We start from the raw sequence: 14,245 nt of genomic DNA on the forward strand, positions 1-14,245 counted from the left end.
TAGAACTTCCCCACGTGCTAAACGTCTATTGCTCGTCATTTCGACGCGTATAATGGGTTGGGAAAGATTAATTTCAAATAATAATAATAATAATAATAATAATAATAATAATAATAATAATGTTTATTGCTAGAAAAATACAATACAAAGAAATTGTATATTCTAGTTCAGACGTCTCCAAAAGCCTACTCGCGAGTAAGCCCCTGAATGCAACCGAACCCAGTACGTAATGAGCGCGCTCCGCCTCACCCATCCCCACCTGTACTGTACTAAATGTTTATGCGCAAACGAAGAGCAGTGGCGGACTGCCATTATCATTGTGTTGGTCGGCGTGTTCCACCGTTTCACATTGTCTTCTAATCATGGACGTAGTACAGTCAAGGATGAATAAGAAGAGAATTTTTTTGTTAGTGGGGAGAATGTGAAATGCTTAATTTGTTCGAAAATTCTTAAGGATGTGTTAAAATTCAACATGCGACGACAATACTCGACTCTTCACAAGGAATATCATACAATTACAGGTATGTTGGACATGTGAAAATAATTTATTTTGGGGCTATCTGTATAACTGTTGGTTATACATAATAATCAGTATATTACAATACGTTTAAACTCAGTTCCGCACGACAAACATATGTTTTTCGTTTAATTTTAGGTGAAATGCGTAGGCCTACAAATATTTTGATAAACATAAAACAAGAAAATACAAACACAAATCACACACGTGTCCTCAGTCTTACACAAAAAAAGCTTCTTGCTAGCTATGTTCTAGCTTGAAATGTTGGAAAATCAATGAAGCCCTTTACAGAAGTATCATTTATAAAATCGTGTATACAGGACGTTACTAAAATACTATGTCCTGAACAATGTCAAAGTTTAAGAAAATTAAATTGTTTCCAATTACAGTTCAGAGAAGGAATTTCAAGATTGTAAATGTAATTGAATCTGAAGTCGAAACCACAATTAACCAGTTTGTAGCTGACTCACATACATTGGGCGAAAGCACAGATAGAAATGACAAAGCTCACCTAGCCATTTTCATCCGAGGAGTTATTGAACATTTTCCTGTGTCTGAATGTCTTCTAGATGTAATTACAAAATATAACTGGAGAAGATCTTTTCCAGGCACTGAAAGGCACCATAGAACAGAAGATGCTGAATTTGCAATGGCTTGTGTCAATAGCAACATACGGGGCTCCAGCTTCATAGTATGTCAAAATAATATACAAACATATTATATTTCTTATTCTTTCGATGCTATTATTTGTAAACTTAAGCAGAACGTTGCCGCGATCCCCCACTGATCTCTTCCATCTGTTGAGGTACGAGTCTCTCCCCCTTCTCTAACCTTACAGCACGCTGTGTTCGGCGGGCAGCATCGAGAGCATGAATGACGATACGCTTTTTGGAGACCTCTGTTCTAGTTTACTCTGTTGCTAACTCTACTAATGAAAACTAGGCCTAAAGGCTAGTTCGCCTAATTCAGATAAAGATCGATTTTTCCATCTATTATTTGTATTAAAATTCGTAAAATTTATTTTGTAAGAAACCAATCATGTTAACTGGAGGCGGTCCTTTCTCACATTTTTCTTCTTAATCTTGTGTGAATAGGCAAAAGACCTGGATGTACTATTTATTGTTAAAATGCTGGCTGCCAGCTCTCTGCGACTTCACTAAAACGAGAATATAACAAGAAAATATATTTCCGATACACAATAACTATGTTTAGCACAGACCACCTTCACCTCCGTAGCATCACTCTAAAATTCGAAACGCTCTACTTCCCATGGATGTCGTCCTTAAGATCAGCAGTAACTTTCTATATTAAACGAGTGTGTTTGGAGTTTTGAGCTTCCACAGTGAATGCATTCAGACGAATAATTTTGAGTTTTGCACCGTGTGTTAGGACTGCAACGTCTTGTAGCAACTTGCAGGTTTCATTATTAAGCTCTAATTGTCAAAACGTCAGGCTTGATTTGATTAACCACTCAGAACGAAAACAAGATTTTGCGACCGTTATGGTTTTAGGTAATATTACCCTGACAGCGGAACTAATTCCTTAATATTTGAAATATTTAATACAAGTACATTATTGGAAAATAAAAATGTTCTCGCTGAGAATGATTTTGTTGAATCCAGGTGTGTTTTCAGTTACGTTAATTTTACATAACAAAAGTAGGCAACAAACACGCATTTAAAGTATACAGAAACCCCACAACAACAACAACAACAACAACAACAACAACAACAACAACACACATACACAACACATCCAACCACCCCACACAACACAAACAAGCTGCATTCCGAACAATGGTACATATACTTCTCAACATACCAATGAACCAGCAAGATTACAACTAAGAGCTAAGCACAATCAAATACATAGCACAAGAAAACGGATGCAACCCCAACATAATAGACAACATAATACGTAAGACAAAATATAATCACAAAAAACATAAGAGTAGAACACAAACACAAAAAATACATCACACTAACATACGAAAATAAAAACACACAGAATTGCAACCTCAATCAGGAAATTAAATTACAACATCGCATACAGAACAAATAATACTCTACAAAAACATCTCAACACACAAACAACACAAACAAACAAATACAACCACACAGGCGTATACAAACTCAAATGTAACACCTGCAACAACTTCTACATAGGACAGACAGGCAGATCATTTCAAACACGTTACAAAGAACACATCACAGCCATAACAAAATTACAAAACACCTCCACATATCCAAAACAAATCACAAATGCTAACCACAACTGCACAGACATGGAAATACTACACATCCAACCAAAAAGCCAGAAACTAAACACTAGAACAATATGAAATTACAGACACACGAAAACACACCCCAACGAAATTCTCAATACACAACTCAATTTCAAAACACACACACTCTTTCACTCTACACTATACCACACGAACACACCCTCACAGGAAACAGAACAAGAGGCGCCAGGACCAACTACGACCAGTTCTGAGGATGACCCATAAATAGGTCGAAACATGTATACAAGGTATGTTAGAATTTAACACATGAAAGTCTTATCATAATTTAATTTTCTTTAATTAATTTCTTTAGTCAAGGTTAATTTCTTTAGTCAAGAAATTCCTTGCATAATTGATTCTTAATTTTCCTTGTCTATCATATGTTCACTTACCTTCTTATTTTTGTAGAAGGGATCAAAGTCCTCAAGTGGGGTTGAAGCGAGTTCGGCGGGAAAGATATTGCGCATGCGGGCTGGAAGGCGCGATCCTTGCTCCAGCGCCTGGTCTGGGTGTGCACTGCCATCTCTGTCCTTGTTAGCGCCTCGACCCTGTTAGGGCGTAGAGTAGCACATTCAGATTTAAATACGCAAATGTTAAAAAAAAATCAGTTGATATGGTTTTCATCAAATAACAGGACAACTTTTATTACCGATTGGAACTGACATTGCCAATAGTATTTCGACATTTTCTTCAAGATAATAATTGTAGTATAATAGAATACGGGGCGGCCAGGTAGCTCAGTTGGCTACGGACTGGAAGGTCCGGGGTTCGATCCCAGGTGGTGACAGGATTTTTTTCTCGTTGTCAAACTTTCAGAACGGCTCTACCTCCATGCCCCCCAAGTGCCTTCATGGCATGTTACGGGGATACTTTTTAGTATAGTAGAATACACTTGCACCATTTGGGAGCATACCCCCATGGATTAATTTCTCAGGAATACCAGCCACCATAACATCCGTTCCACAATCGCCACTGCCCTAAGAGATCGAGGTTTCGAGTTTTTTGACGTGTATGGTTTGGCAAAAGACAGGCAGCCCTCGAATAGTTGATATCATTGCCTTTCGGACAAATGAGAAAGAGTTTGTACTCGATCCATGAGGTGCGAAAGTCATGAGACGCGATCACTAGAAGTGAATTCAGATAAACAAAGTGCCTACAATCAAATTATTCGGTATTATAAACTGAAATATCAACTGGAAGAATTGGATGCGGTAGGTTTGATGATTAGGGCGCGAGTAACAATTCCCTGCTTCCTGGTATAATTTTGGAAGAAAATGTTACTGCCAACTTCAGTTCATAAAGATATAGAAATTATGGATCTTATGAGATCTATTGAACTGTATACAGGGTGATTCACGAGGAATGGTAAAAAATTTAGGATGTGAAATCGGAAGTCATTCTGAGTCAAAAAGTTCATATGAATAGGTCCGTTTTCGAACGGTTACGGAGATATGGCTCTTTGATTTCACAAAAACTTCTAAGATTCCATTTTACTAACTCGCATTTAGAGACAGATAACGGACAAATTTAAAGTTTATATTCACATATGCATACATACCTAATATTCTAGACGGCGGGGTCGATGTTTTCGCACATTTTCAAAGATACCTCCTTCTGCTTCAATGCAATGTTGCGCTCGGGCGTGAATCGCGCTCATCGCGCGGGAGAGTTGCACGTTACTGTTCTCTATGCCGCATCCAAAATACGGTCGATTAGCGCCTCTCTTGTTTCCCCCTTCCTTTGCTATACCAAGTCTTTCATTCAACCCCATAGACAGTAAATACTCTTCGATATGGCACCCTTCTGTTCGGAGAGCGTCGTTCATATTCAGCGACGGCACGCAAGGAACTTCCATCGCACAAACCACAAACATACACAATATCGGCGTATTCTGTAGTCGAAAATTTATAAGGCATCTTGAAAAACACAACTTAACACTTCCGATAACTGTACCTGTATAACTACTGTACTGTAGGTAGCTGACTGGACTGCTGTGAACTGATAAGTGATAGTGTAGGCTATTTGTGTTATCTGCGGGTTCTGTGTCATTACATCAGACAAGGGCAGGCGATTGGACATTTGTAATGTCCCACCACCCGGTTTCTTCCTCTTATCTACATCGTTCACATGCAGATTCCAATGTTACGTCATTCATCAGTGATCTTGTCTCACGTCAGCAGCATATGGTAACGTCTGATTCACATTGGAGCGAGACGTTTTATAAAAAAAAATGCATGTACCTCCGCCATCGTTCGAAAACGGACCTATGTTCATATGAACTTTTTCACTCAAAATGGCTTAAGATATCGTATTCTAAATTTTTTACCTTTCCTCGTGAATCACCCTGTAGAATTCATTATTGTTAACAATTTGTAAGCGAATCAATTTTAACTTTAAATTATTTGTAGTAACTATAATTTGAACATATTTTTAACAGAATATTGCTATTGTGAAGGTATGCTTTTTATCTTAGGGCAGCCTCCATCTAGAGGAAGCACAAAATGAATAAATAGTGACTAGTTCTACATAAAGAAATACAGCATACACTGCTTTCCTTTATACAAGGGCCGTCCAGAAAGTAAGTTTCCCTGCCACAGTTTACAGAAAGAAAACACAATTTTATGGAAAGATTTATTGGAACAAATACAGCAACTTTGTTGAGTTATTTTTCAACATACTTCTCACCAGAATTGAAACATTTGGTCATATTGCGGAATTAACTTTTGTATTCTTGTGTTGTAGACATACGCCGCCTGAGATCGGAACCAGTGTGTGACAGCCATCTGCACCTCCCCGTCACTGTGAAAATGCTAGAAATTTCTTGAGGTGCAAAAAATACGGTAATCGCTGGGAGAGAGATCCGGGCAGTAGTGTGGGTAGTGAACCTATGGTATCCGTTTAAGGTAAGATTTATTTATTTATTTACTTATTTATTTATATACTTATTTAACCATTTATTTATTTATCTTGTTTAAATATTAATTCATTCATTCATTCACTTATTCGTTTATTTGTTTACTTACGCATGCATTTATTTGCCTTGTTTGATAGCTTGGCTTATCATATTTATTTATTTATTTATTATCTATTTATCTACTTTTAATATTAATTAATTAATTAATTCATTCATTCATTCATTCATTCATTCACTTATTCGTTTGTTTATTTATTTGCTTACTTATGTATTTATTTGCCTTGTTTGATAGCTTGGCTTATCATATTTATTTATTTATTTATTTATTTATCTATTTATCTACTTTTAATATTAATTCATTCACTTATTCGTTTATTTATTTACTTACTTACTTACTGTATGTTTTTATTTGCCTTGTTTGATAGCTTGGCTTATCATATTTATTTATTTATTTAATAGAAATATATATTCCAGGAAATACAATGAATTTGTATTACTGTTGTGTCAGATTCACTTTTTATAATTGACTAACAACTGTTAATACCCATTCCAGTGTAAATCGATGTTTTCCAGTGCTTAATATTCCCCGACTTCCATGCTCTACCAACACCAGGCTACATACCACTCTGATCTTGGCTCTGCCTAAACACGATGCTTGTCGATTGCAGGGAACTAGCTCCGTGTGTTATATCTTACTAGGTGAGTATGGACTTTCCTCTATATAGACGGAGCAGCGTATGACAAATGTCTCAATTTCGATGGGGAATATGTTGAGAATAGCTCAACAATTGCTGTGTATATGTTCCAATAAATCTTCCCATGAAATTGTGGCTTCTGTCTGTAAACGGCCTCGGGGAAACTTACTTTTTGGACACGCCTCGCATTTCAACCACCTTTTTAACAGGATATTCTTCCACACTTCATCTCCAGCTACTAGCGTCGATTTCTAAAACGAGGTATAGACCACGACCATGGCTTTAAACCGCGTATGGATTTATAAAACGAGATTTTTTTCATTTTTCTGAGCCATGGCTCGAAACCATGGTCTGAAGCAGAGATCACGGCTGGAGTAGGTTTAAAACCACGGCTTCATATATACAAGATGGAGGAAGTAGATCAGCTGGATGACTATGAAAGGAAAATTTGTGATTACAAATATTAAATCTCGGATTAGAGTGATGAGAGACAGGAATAATCCTTTGTAACTATATAACTACGATAATTTCATGCGAATATTTTCGATTTTCGAAGGAATCAACGCAAAATTGAGCAAGAATGCTAAATAATAATCTGCAACGAAATGCAAGAGGCGCCAGGTTAACAAGTTTTTACACCTTCTTTTTGCTTTGAGGGAAGTAAGATAAAGGCCTAATATTTTATACTAATTACACCTTTATGTCTATAAGACGATGCAACTTAATTCTTAGTCTTTACAGTAGTTACGGACATTTTATTTAATACTCGCATATAATGTGGGCCTACAAGAATATGTATGAAGCAAGCGTGATTTTGTATTCTTATTTTAAGTTTTATGCTACTGGGGCTTTCCACGTAGTAGGCCTAGGCCTATTATGTATGAAAATAGAACCATATAATATTTTAGTTTCAATTGCAACTTTAATCCAGTTAATATTTAGGTTATTGATTCGTTAGACCCGGGTTTTCAGGTAGCTTTGAGCAAATGATAAACTACAATATAAACGTTCGACTTATGCTAATTATTTGGGAAATATAATTCAGGTACCAAAAATCAGTTCCCTATAATTAATGCCAGTATTTTAAACGCACATATATTCTATAAACTAGCCGTACCCGTGCGCTCTGCTGCACCCGTTAGAAATAAATATAAAGTAATTACATAGTTAAAATAGGACGTATGATCCAGGGAACATTCGTGTTTGATAGAAGTATAAATCGTTTAATATGTTACTTAATTTAAATTGCATCCAAATAATTAAAATGCGATCATTTTGGTCCAGAGACACTCATTTGGTGCAATGACAATTCCTTTAACCTGTTTCTTAATTTTTATTACATGCAACCATAGTTTAATGAAGATTGACATCATTTAGATTTAATGTGTATATTTTATTTTACTTGTTATAGGTTTCCATTGAATTATGGTAATAACTTAATTTTAACCCTTCTTTTCTACGTATTCATTAAATGGCGCTTGGCCCACTATGGTTGTGAATCCTTCAAATAACTTAAATTGTATTATATAATATTACATAACACATTATATTATATTATATTATATTATATTATATTATATTATATTATATTATATTATATTATATTATATTATATTATATTATATTATATTATATTATATTATATTATAGCATTATGTCCATCTAGAGAAACTACACTTTCCAATGGCGAAATAATAATTAATTATACAAATCGGTTAATTTAGCTTCCGATATTACTTCATACAAACACAGAAACATTTTCTGTAGGCTATCTTTCATAGCTTTCGATTGTTGCTGTCCAAGGCCCCTTATAGACGAAGTCATTTCTTTTTTAATTCATTACACGGCCTTAGATGGCAGTTATTAATTTTAAAACTCATTTATCTCATTAAATATCAGTCCTATAAAAATTTTTTAAGAAATAAAACTTATCGAAAATTATTTTTAAAGAAACTTTTGTTATGTAACATTTTGCACAAAAATCAATAATAAGCGAGATATTTCGATTTATTTAATTAAAGCCCCCTTATAACCCCCCTTTTAAATAATGTATTTTGAATGCCATATAGCCTAAAATCTAAGTTACAACGAACTTAATTTATATTCCAATTTTCATCGAAATCCGTTCAGCCATTATCGCGTGAAAAGGTAACAAACAAACATACATACAGACAGACAGACATACAAACAAACATTTCAAAAAAGCGATTTTCGGTTTCAGGGTGATTAATTATATATGTTAGGACCAATTATTTTTGGAAAATCGAAAATTACCAGAAAAATTTCGGCTACAGATTTATTATTAGTATAGATTAGCAAATATAACAACCTTAGCTGAGAACAAAAGAATGTGACTTACTGGAATTCAATAATAATATTAATCCTGATGTTCATTTTTTTCTAATATTGACTCTTTACAAGAATAAAAATTGATTCTTAGCTGCGTTGCCATATATAAAACCCAAGAACCTCTGTTTCTTCTCAAGTCGCGTCTCGACTTCGTTTTAGAAATCACATAAGGATGCAGACCTCGATCGCGGTTTAAAAGCCGAGGTTTGGAACCACGATTTCGTCCGTGTTTTAGAAATCGACTATTATTGTCCGTAATCAATTCCCCTTTCCCTATAACTACACCGGATGTTTGCTCGATAGCGACCTGAAAATTCAAGGGATATATCCAACACACTTTTCTTATGAAGGATTTGAAACGGGTTCCACCATTCTCATGATTATACAGGGACATCATTTCATTTTTACTAACATTTTTAATATTAACCTGGCTATACCTTTAGAGAACCGGAAACACAGATTGTTACCCCCTTCCACGACTGTAGTTCGATGATACTGGCGTAAAACACAAACAAATCACTCTACTAGATATAGGAGGGGAGAAAAGTAGTTCCTCCATTTACGTAAAGTAAGAAATATCGCGATTTTGAGTTTGATAATTTTCATTAGGTTTTTGTTTAATCTTAATACAATACTGTATTAAGAATAAGTGTTTTTACTCACGAACTGAGTTAGCCATGCGAACGTATTCATTATGCAGTGTATATTATACTGTCTATAGCACATTAGCGTACAATATAGAGAATGAAGTTAAATTGAAAATTATCATAATCATAATATGGATATTTACACACATTTTTGAAAATGGTGGCCGTTTATTTCGATACAGACTTCAGTTCTTTTGTACATATTATAGCACTATAGACTATTGCATCTAATTCCAATTGCCAGTTTCGTCCTTCGTACTAGTAACTCATGTTGAAATAATTTTGTACCTAGTCTATAAAAGAGTACCTTACGTATTGTAAATTCAATCTTCACTTCTGTCCGAACCGCACAGATAAAATTACTCAGACATGCTATCTACTGTCCGTCCAAATGGTTATGCCGCAGGATCGTAAAAAGGGGGGAAATCACGTGACAGTTAATTACTTAACGAGGCCCTTTTATTTAAGTTATTTGAAACAGTTGTATAATATTACTAAACGTCCAATTCCTAACAGAAATTAATTTTTTTTCAGAAAACAGCTAAGACAGACCTGCTTTTACAGAGGGGCGAACAGAAGCAGATGGAGGAAATAGGGATGCGACGTAGGCAAACAGACAGTACCTGTGCGAAAATATGATTTAATATTGAAAGCTCTTTCGTTACTGGAAAACGCGAAAATATTTCTGGAACGTACTATACTCACTAACTCAGTGCTGTTTACTATATGCGGTCTTGGATCTGTGTGTAGAGGACAGTTGGAACTTCATTAATAGAAGGGGTAGGAGTGAAGTACATTCAAAAACTCCAATACAATAAAAATTGAAGTAAAATAAAATGATGTCCCTGTATAAACTGTGGAACAACGATAAATGGCGAACTATGGTTAAAGAAAATCCGATTAAGAACACATGGGCTGACTCGCAGCACTCCTATGCCGTCTGGTAATTGCTCAGGCCACTACTACATGGCAGATACTGCGTTCGACCTCCGTCCCTTCCCTGATTGTTGCGCCGTGTAGTTTCGGTTTATTTTGACCTGCGGATTTTCCCTTCGCTCAGATTGTTATGAGAAGGGTCAGGATTTAGGTACCGGCATAAATGTTAAAAATGGCGCCGAGTATACTTTAGTGGATGTGTTGAAGGTTATAATCGTTTTGAGGACTTGTTCACAACACTAAGAAATATAGAGAATTATAAAAGGTCATATGCAAAGATTTCAATGATTTTTGACATTACAAAATACAAATACAAATATACCGCGCAAGCTAAAATTTTACCTGCCAGAAACTCATCAACTGTGCGCGGTGGTCAGTTGGGATACCGACTGCGCGCGAAATGGTAAATTTTTGCCCAACTGCGCGCAACAGAATTGCAAATAGGTCAACTGCGCGCGACCGGGTGTACCAAAAATACGGCAAATGCTTGAGAGTCTTTCTCATGTAACTAACATAAGTGTGGCAGCACTATTAGTATTGAACATGCAACCCAACAATCCAAATATTAGAAGTTTTGCAGATTATTTAAGAACTTTCTTTCATAGATTCTGATTCTGTGTTTCCTCCAGAAATTTGCGCTTCTGACACTATCACATCAGAAAGAACAACCAATGATTGTGAGGAATTCCACAGGGATTTCGGACTTAAGATATATGCACACCTACAAAACCCCAAAAATGATGAAAAATTAGAATTTCCAAAATATAACTTTTTTTTAATAGAGAATTTTCTCCCCTTTAATTTGGTATAAGAATGTCCGATTTATGTATTATGGTTTTTCAGATAAGTCCCTTTTTCCAAGATGCTGCGTCAAAAGGTAAAAAGAATTAGCGTACAAAACCCTTGTTCGCCCAATTATGGAATATGGAGCAGTAGGCTGGGATCCGTACAGACAAAACCAAATCGATTCAATAGAAAAGATCCAACGCAAGGCAGCAAAATATGTCAAAATGGGAAAGGGACATGGTGAGGAGATAGTAAAAGACTTAGGGTAGAATCTCTCAAATCAAGGCGACGAAAAACCTGACTCGCCGCATTGTTTAAGGCACAAATCGAACACAAAGCATGGAACGACATCAAAGCTAGATTAGCAACACCATCATACTTAGGCAGGGCAGATCATATTAGGAAGTTTAAATGCAGAAAACAAAGAACGGACGTGGCAAAATTTTCCTTTGTTAACCCCACAATAGTAGACTGGAACAGCTTACCTGCGGCATTGTTTCAGGGTGGTCCTCTCAAAATCAATACATTTAAGGAAAGGTTGAGAAGATTAGACTGAAAATGTAATTGGAGGTGCAGTGTAATTATCTAAGTTGTGTCATGTACAGTAATTAATTAAGTTTATATGTAATTAATTAAGATGATATGTAATTTAATTGATATGTAAATAAATTAAGGTGATATGTAATTAATTAAAATGATATTTAACTAAGTTGATTTGTAATTAATTAAGGTGATATATAATTACTTAAATTGGTAATAGTTGGGTGAAATAGAAGTACTTATAAGTTAGGTTTACTTTTGCTTATTGTAGGCGTTATTATAGAATAGTTTTTATTTACAGTCCTAGGTTTATTGCATCTATTTATTTATAGTTAGAAATAAATTGGTAATAGTTGGGTGAAATAGAAGTACTTATAAGTTAGGTTTACTTTTGCTTATTGTAGGCGTTATTATAGAATAGTTTTTATTTACAGTCCTAGGTTTATTGCATCTATTTATTTATAGTTAGAAATAAATTGGTAATAGTTGGGTGAAATAGAAGTACTTATAAGTTAGGTTTACTTTTGCTTATTGTAGGCGTTATTATAGAATAGTTTTTATTTACAGTCCTAGGTTTTTTGCATCTATTTATTTATAGTTAGAAATAAATTTAGGTTTATTTTATTTTTTTCCCTTTTATTGCTGTAATTATTGTATAATTGTAATGGTATTATTGTATATTATATATCACTACCACCGGGTGTATACCCAATTGTAGTGTTAATAAAATACATACATACATACATACATACATACATACATACATACATACATACATACATACATACATACATACAGTCCACGCCTGTGGAGTAACGATTAGCGCGTCTGGCTGCGAAACCAGGTAGCCCGGGTTCGAATCCCGGTCGGGGCAAGTTACCTGGTTGAGGTTTTTTCCGGGGTTTTCCCTCAACCCAATATAGCAAATGCTGGGTAACTTTCGGTGTTGGGCGCCGGACTCATTTCACCGGCATTTTCACCTTCATATCATTCAGACGCTAAATAACCTAGATGTTGATACAGCGTCGTAAAATAACATAAAAATACATACATACATACATACATACATACATACATACATCAGCCACGCCCAATTCTAGCTGTCAAACCCCTAGACCGCATTGCTTCTAAAATAAGCTTCTTTGTAGTCCCAAAATCGATGCATAAATGTTAGGGCATGATCACTAGATTGTGGCACACTCTGGTGAACTAGAAATTAAACATTACAAAAATCATCTGTTTGCAACTTATTTTGTTCATAATTTTGACGTAAAACTTGAAACATAATATCTCATGCAGTTTTTAAGATAGAGCCATAGTTTTCTCACTATTTTATAGTTAAAATTATTGTTTAGTGCTTGACATAGAGCTATTTTTTATTTTCATTTACATTAATTAAATATTCCCATATATGTAAAATATGCTAATATTTTATGTTGCATAATTATGTAAAAATCCATAGATAATTTTTGACTATATTAATGTTATTTTACTCATGCCTTATACTAATTTCGGCATGCTCACCTCACCTTGTCTCTAGAGTTATCTTTGTTTTCCTCCGTCTTCCCATTCTCCTTCGCAGGCTGAGCGCTGGGGGCTGTCAACATCGCCCGCGTGTAGGGACGGAACAAGCGCTGTCGTTCCTCCCTTATTAGCGGTGAATTGTCAGCCATTTTGCCAATGTTGTATTCCTCGTATATATTTTTTTAATCTCAGGTTGTTAACCACTGTTCACACTCACTGTCAATATCACTGACACAAGAAAAGTCAACTTTAAGCACTGTTAGTTGAAACGTAAACTTCAAGCACTATTGTTGAAACTTTTTCTCTTCTAGAAGTCCATTCTATCTTGTGTTGTATTTGTGACTGATTCACTTACACGTACTCTGCGCTCCCATTGTGAAACAACCAAGCGAAATGTTGTTGAACCTGAAACATAAATAATACCTTCATATAGAACACAGCTTATTCTCTGCTACAGCTCGATTTGGAAAAGTTTCTTGTTGTATAAAGATTGTTTCCCTCGCGTGCGGTTACCCACATCTACCTGTATTGTCTTCCAACAGAGAACAGTATCCTAATTTCCGGACAGATGATTAGTCTATTGTAGAAGATGGTTGAAGACGTACGAAAGGAAACGATTAAGGCCTAGGATTGGACAAAAATCGGTTAGTGGCCCTTTACAACTCGCACCATCCCGCATTTGATCTAAGATATTACCACAGTTTAGTGTATACAGTTGCGAAGCTCGATACTTACTAAATATGCAAACATAGACAGTTGAAACATGCATCCATAGATAATTGCTAGCCACCAGCATCGCTACTATCGCCTCATCACAGACTCTTTCCTTAGCAGACGATAAAATGTATTGTACTTTTCATATCGTGTTATTTTGAAAAGTTAACACCTTATTTCCACTATTGAAATACGAAATACATAAGGTTTATATATTATTTTCATAAAGTATATATTATATTTTATGCTCGACCATTCCGAAATGTAGTAATTATACACCTGGTAGCAGACCTTTAATGCATGTCATTAAAGTACACCTACTCATTAAAGGTCAGGTTT

The 14,245-nt window shown here is 35.3% G+C and overlaps 1 protein-coding gene across 2 annotated transcripts in view; it reads right to left on the reverse strand.

Annotated features, from left to right (window-relative positions):
• LOC138710361 (sodium channel protein PaFPC1) overlaps positions 1-13,597 on the reverse strand; it is a 177,181-nt gene extending 163,584 nt beyond the window's left edge. For both annotated transcript variants that reach the window (XM_069841199.1, XM_069841200.1), the window contains exons 1-2: positions 13,198-13,597; positions 3,194-3,349 (exon numbers count right to left, since the gene is read on the reverse strand). In XM_069841199.1, the coding sequence (XP_069697300.1) occupies positions 3,194-3,349; positions 13,198-13,341 (300 nt within the window). In that variant the 5' untranslated portion in view covers positions 13,342-13,597. The remainder of the gene's footprint in view (positions 1-3,193; positions 3,350-13,197) is intronic.
• Positions 13,598-14,245: the final 648 nt, after the last annotated feature.

The sequence above is a fragment of the Periplaneta americana genome, chromosome 12 (assembly GCF_040183065.1).
Source record: "Periplaneta americana isolate PAMFEO1 chromosome 12, P.americana_PAMFEO1_priV1, whole genome shotgun sequence".
Lineage (NCBI taxonomy): Eukaryota > Metazoa > Arthropoda > Insecta > Blattodea > Blattidae > Periplaneta > Periplaneta americana.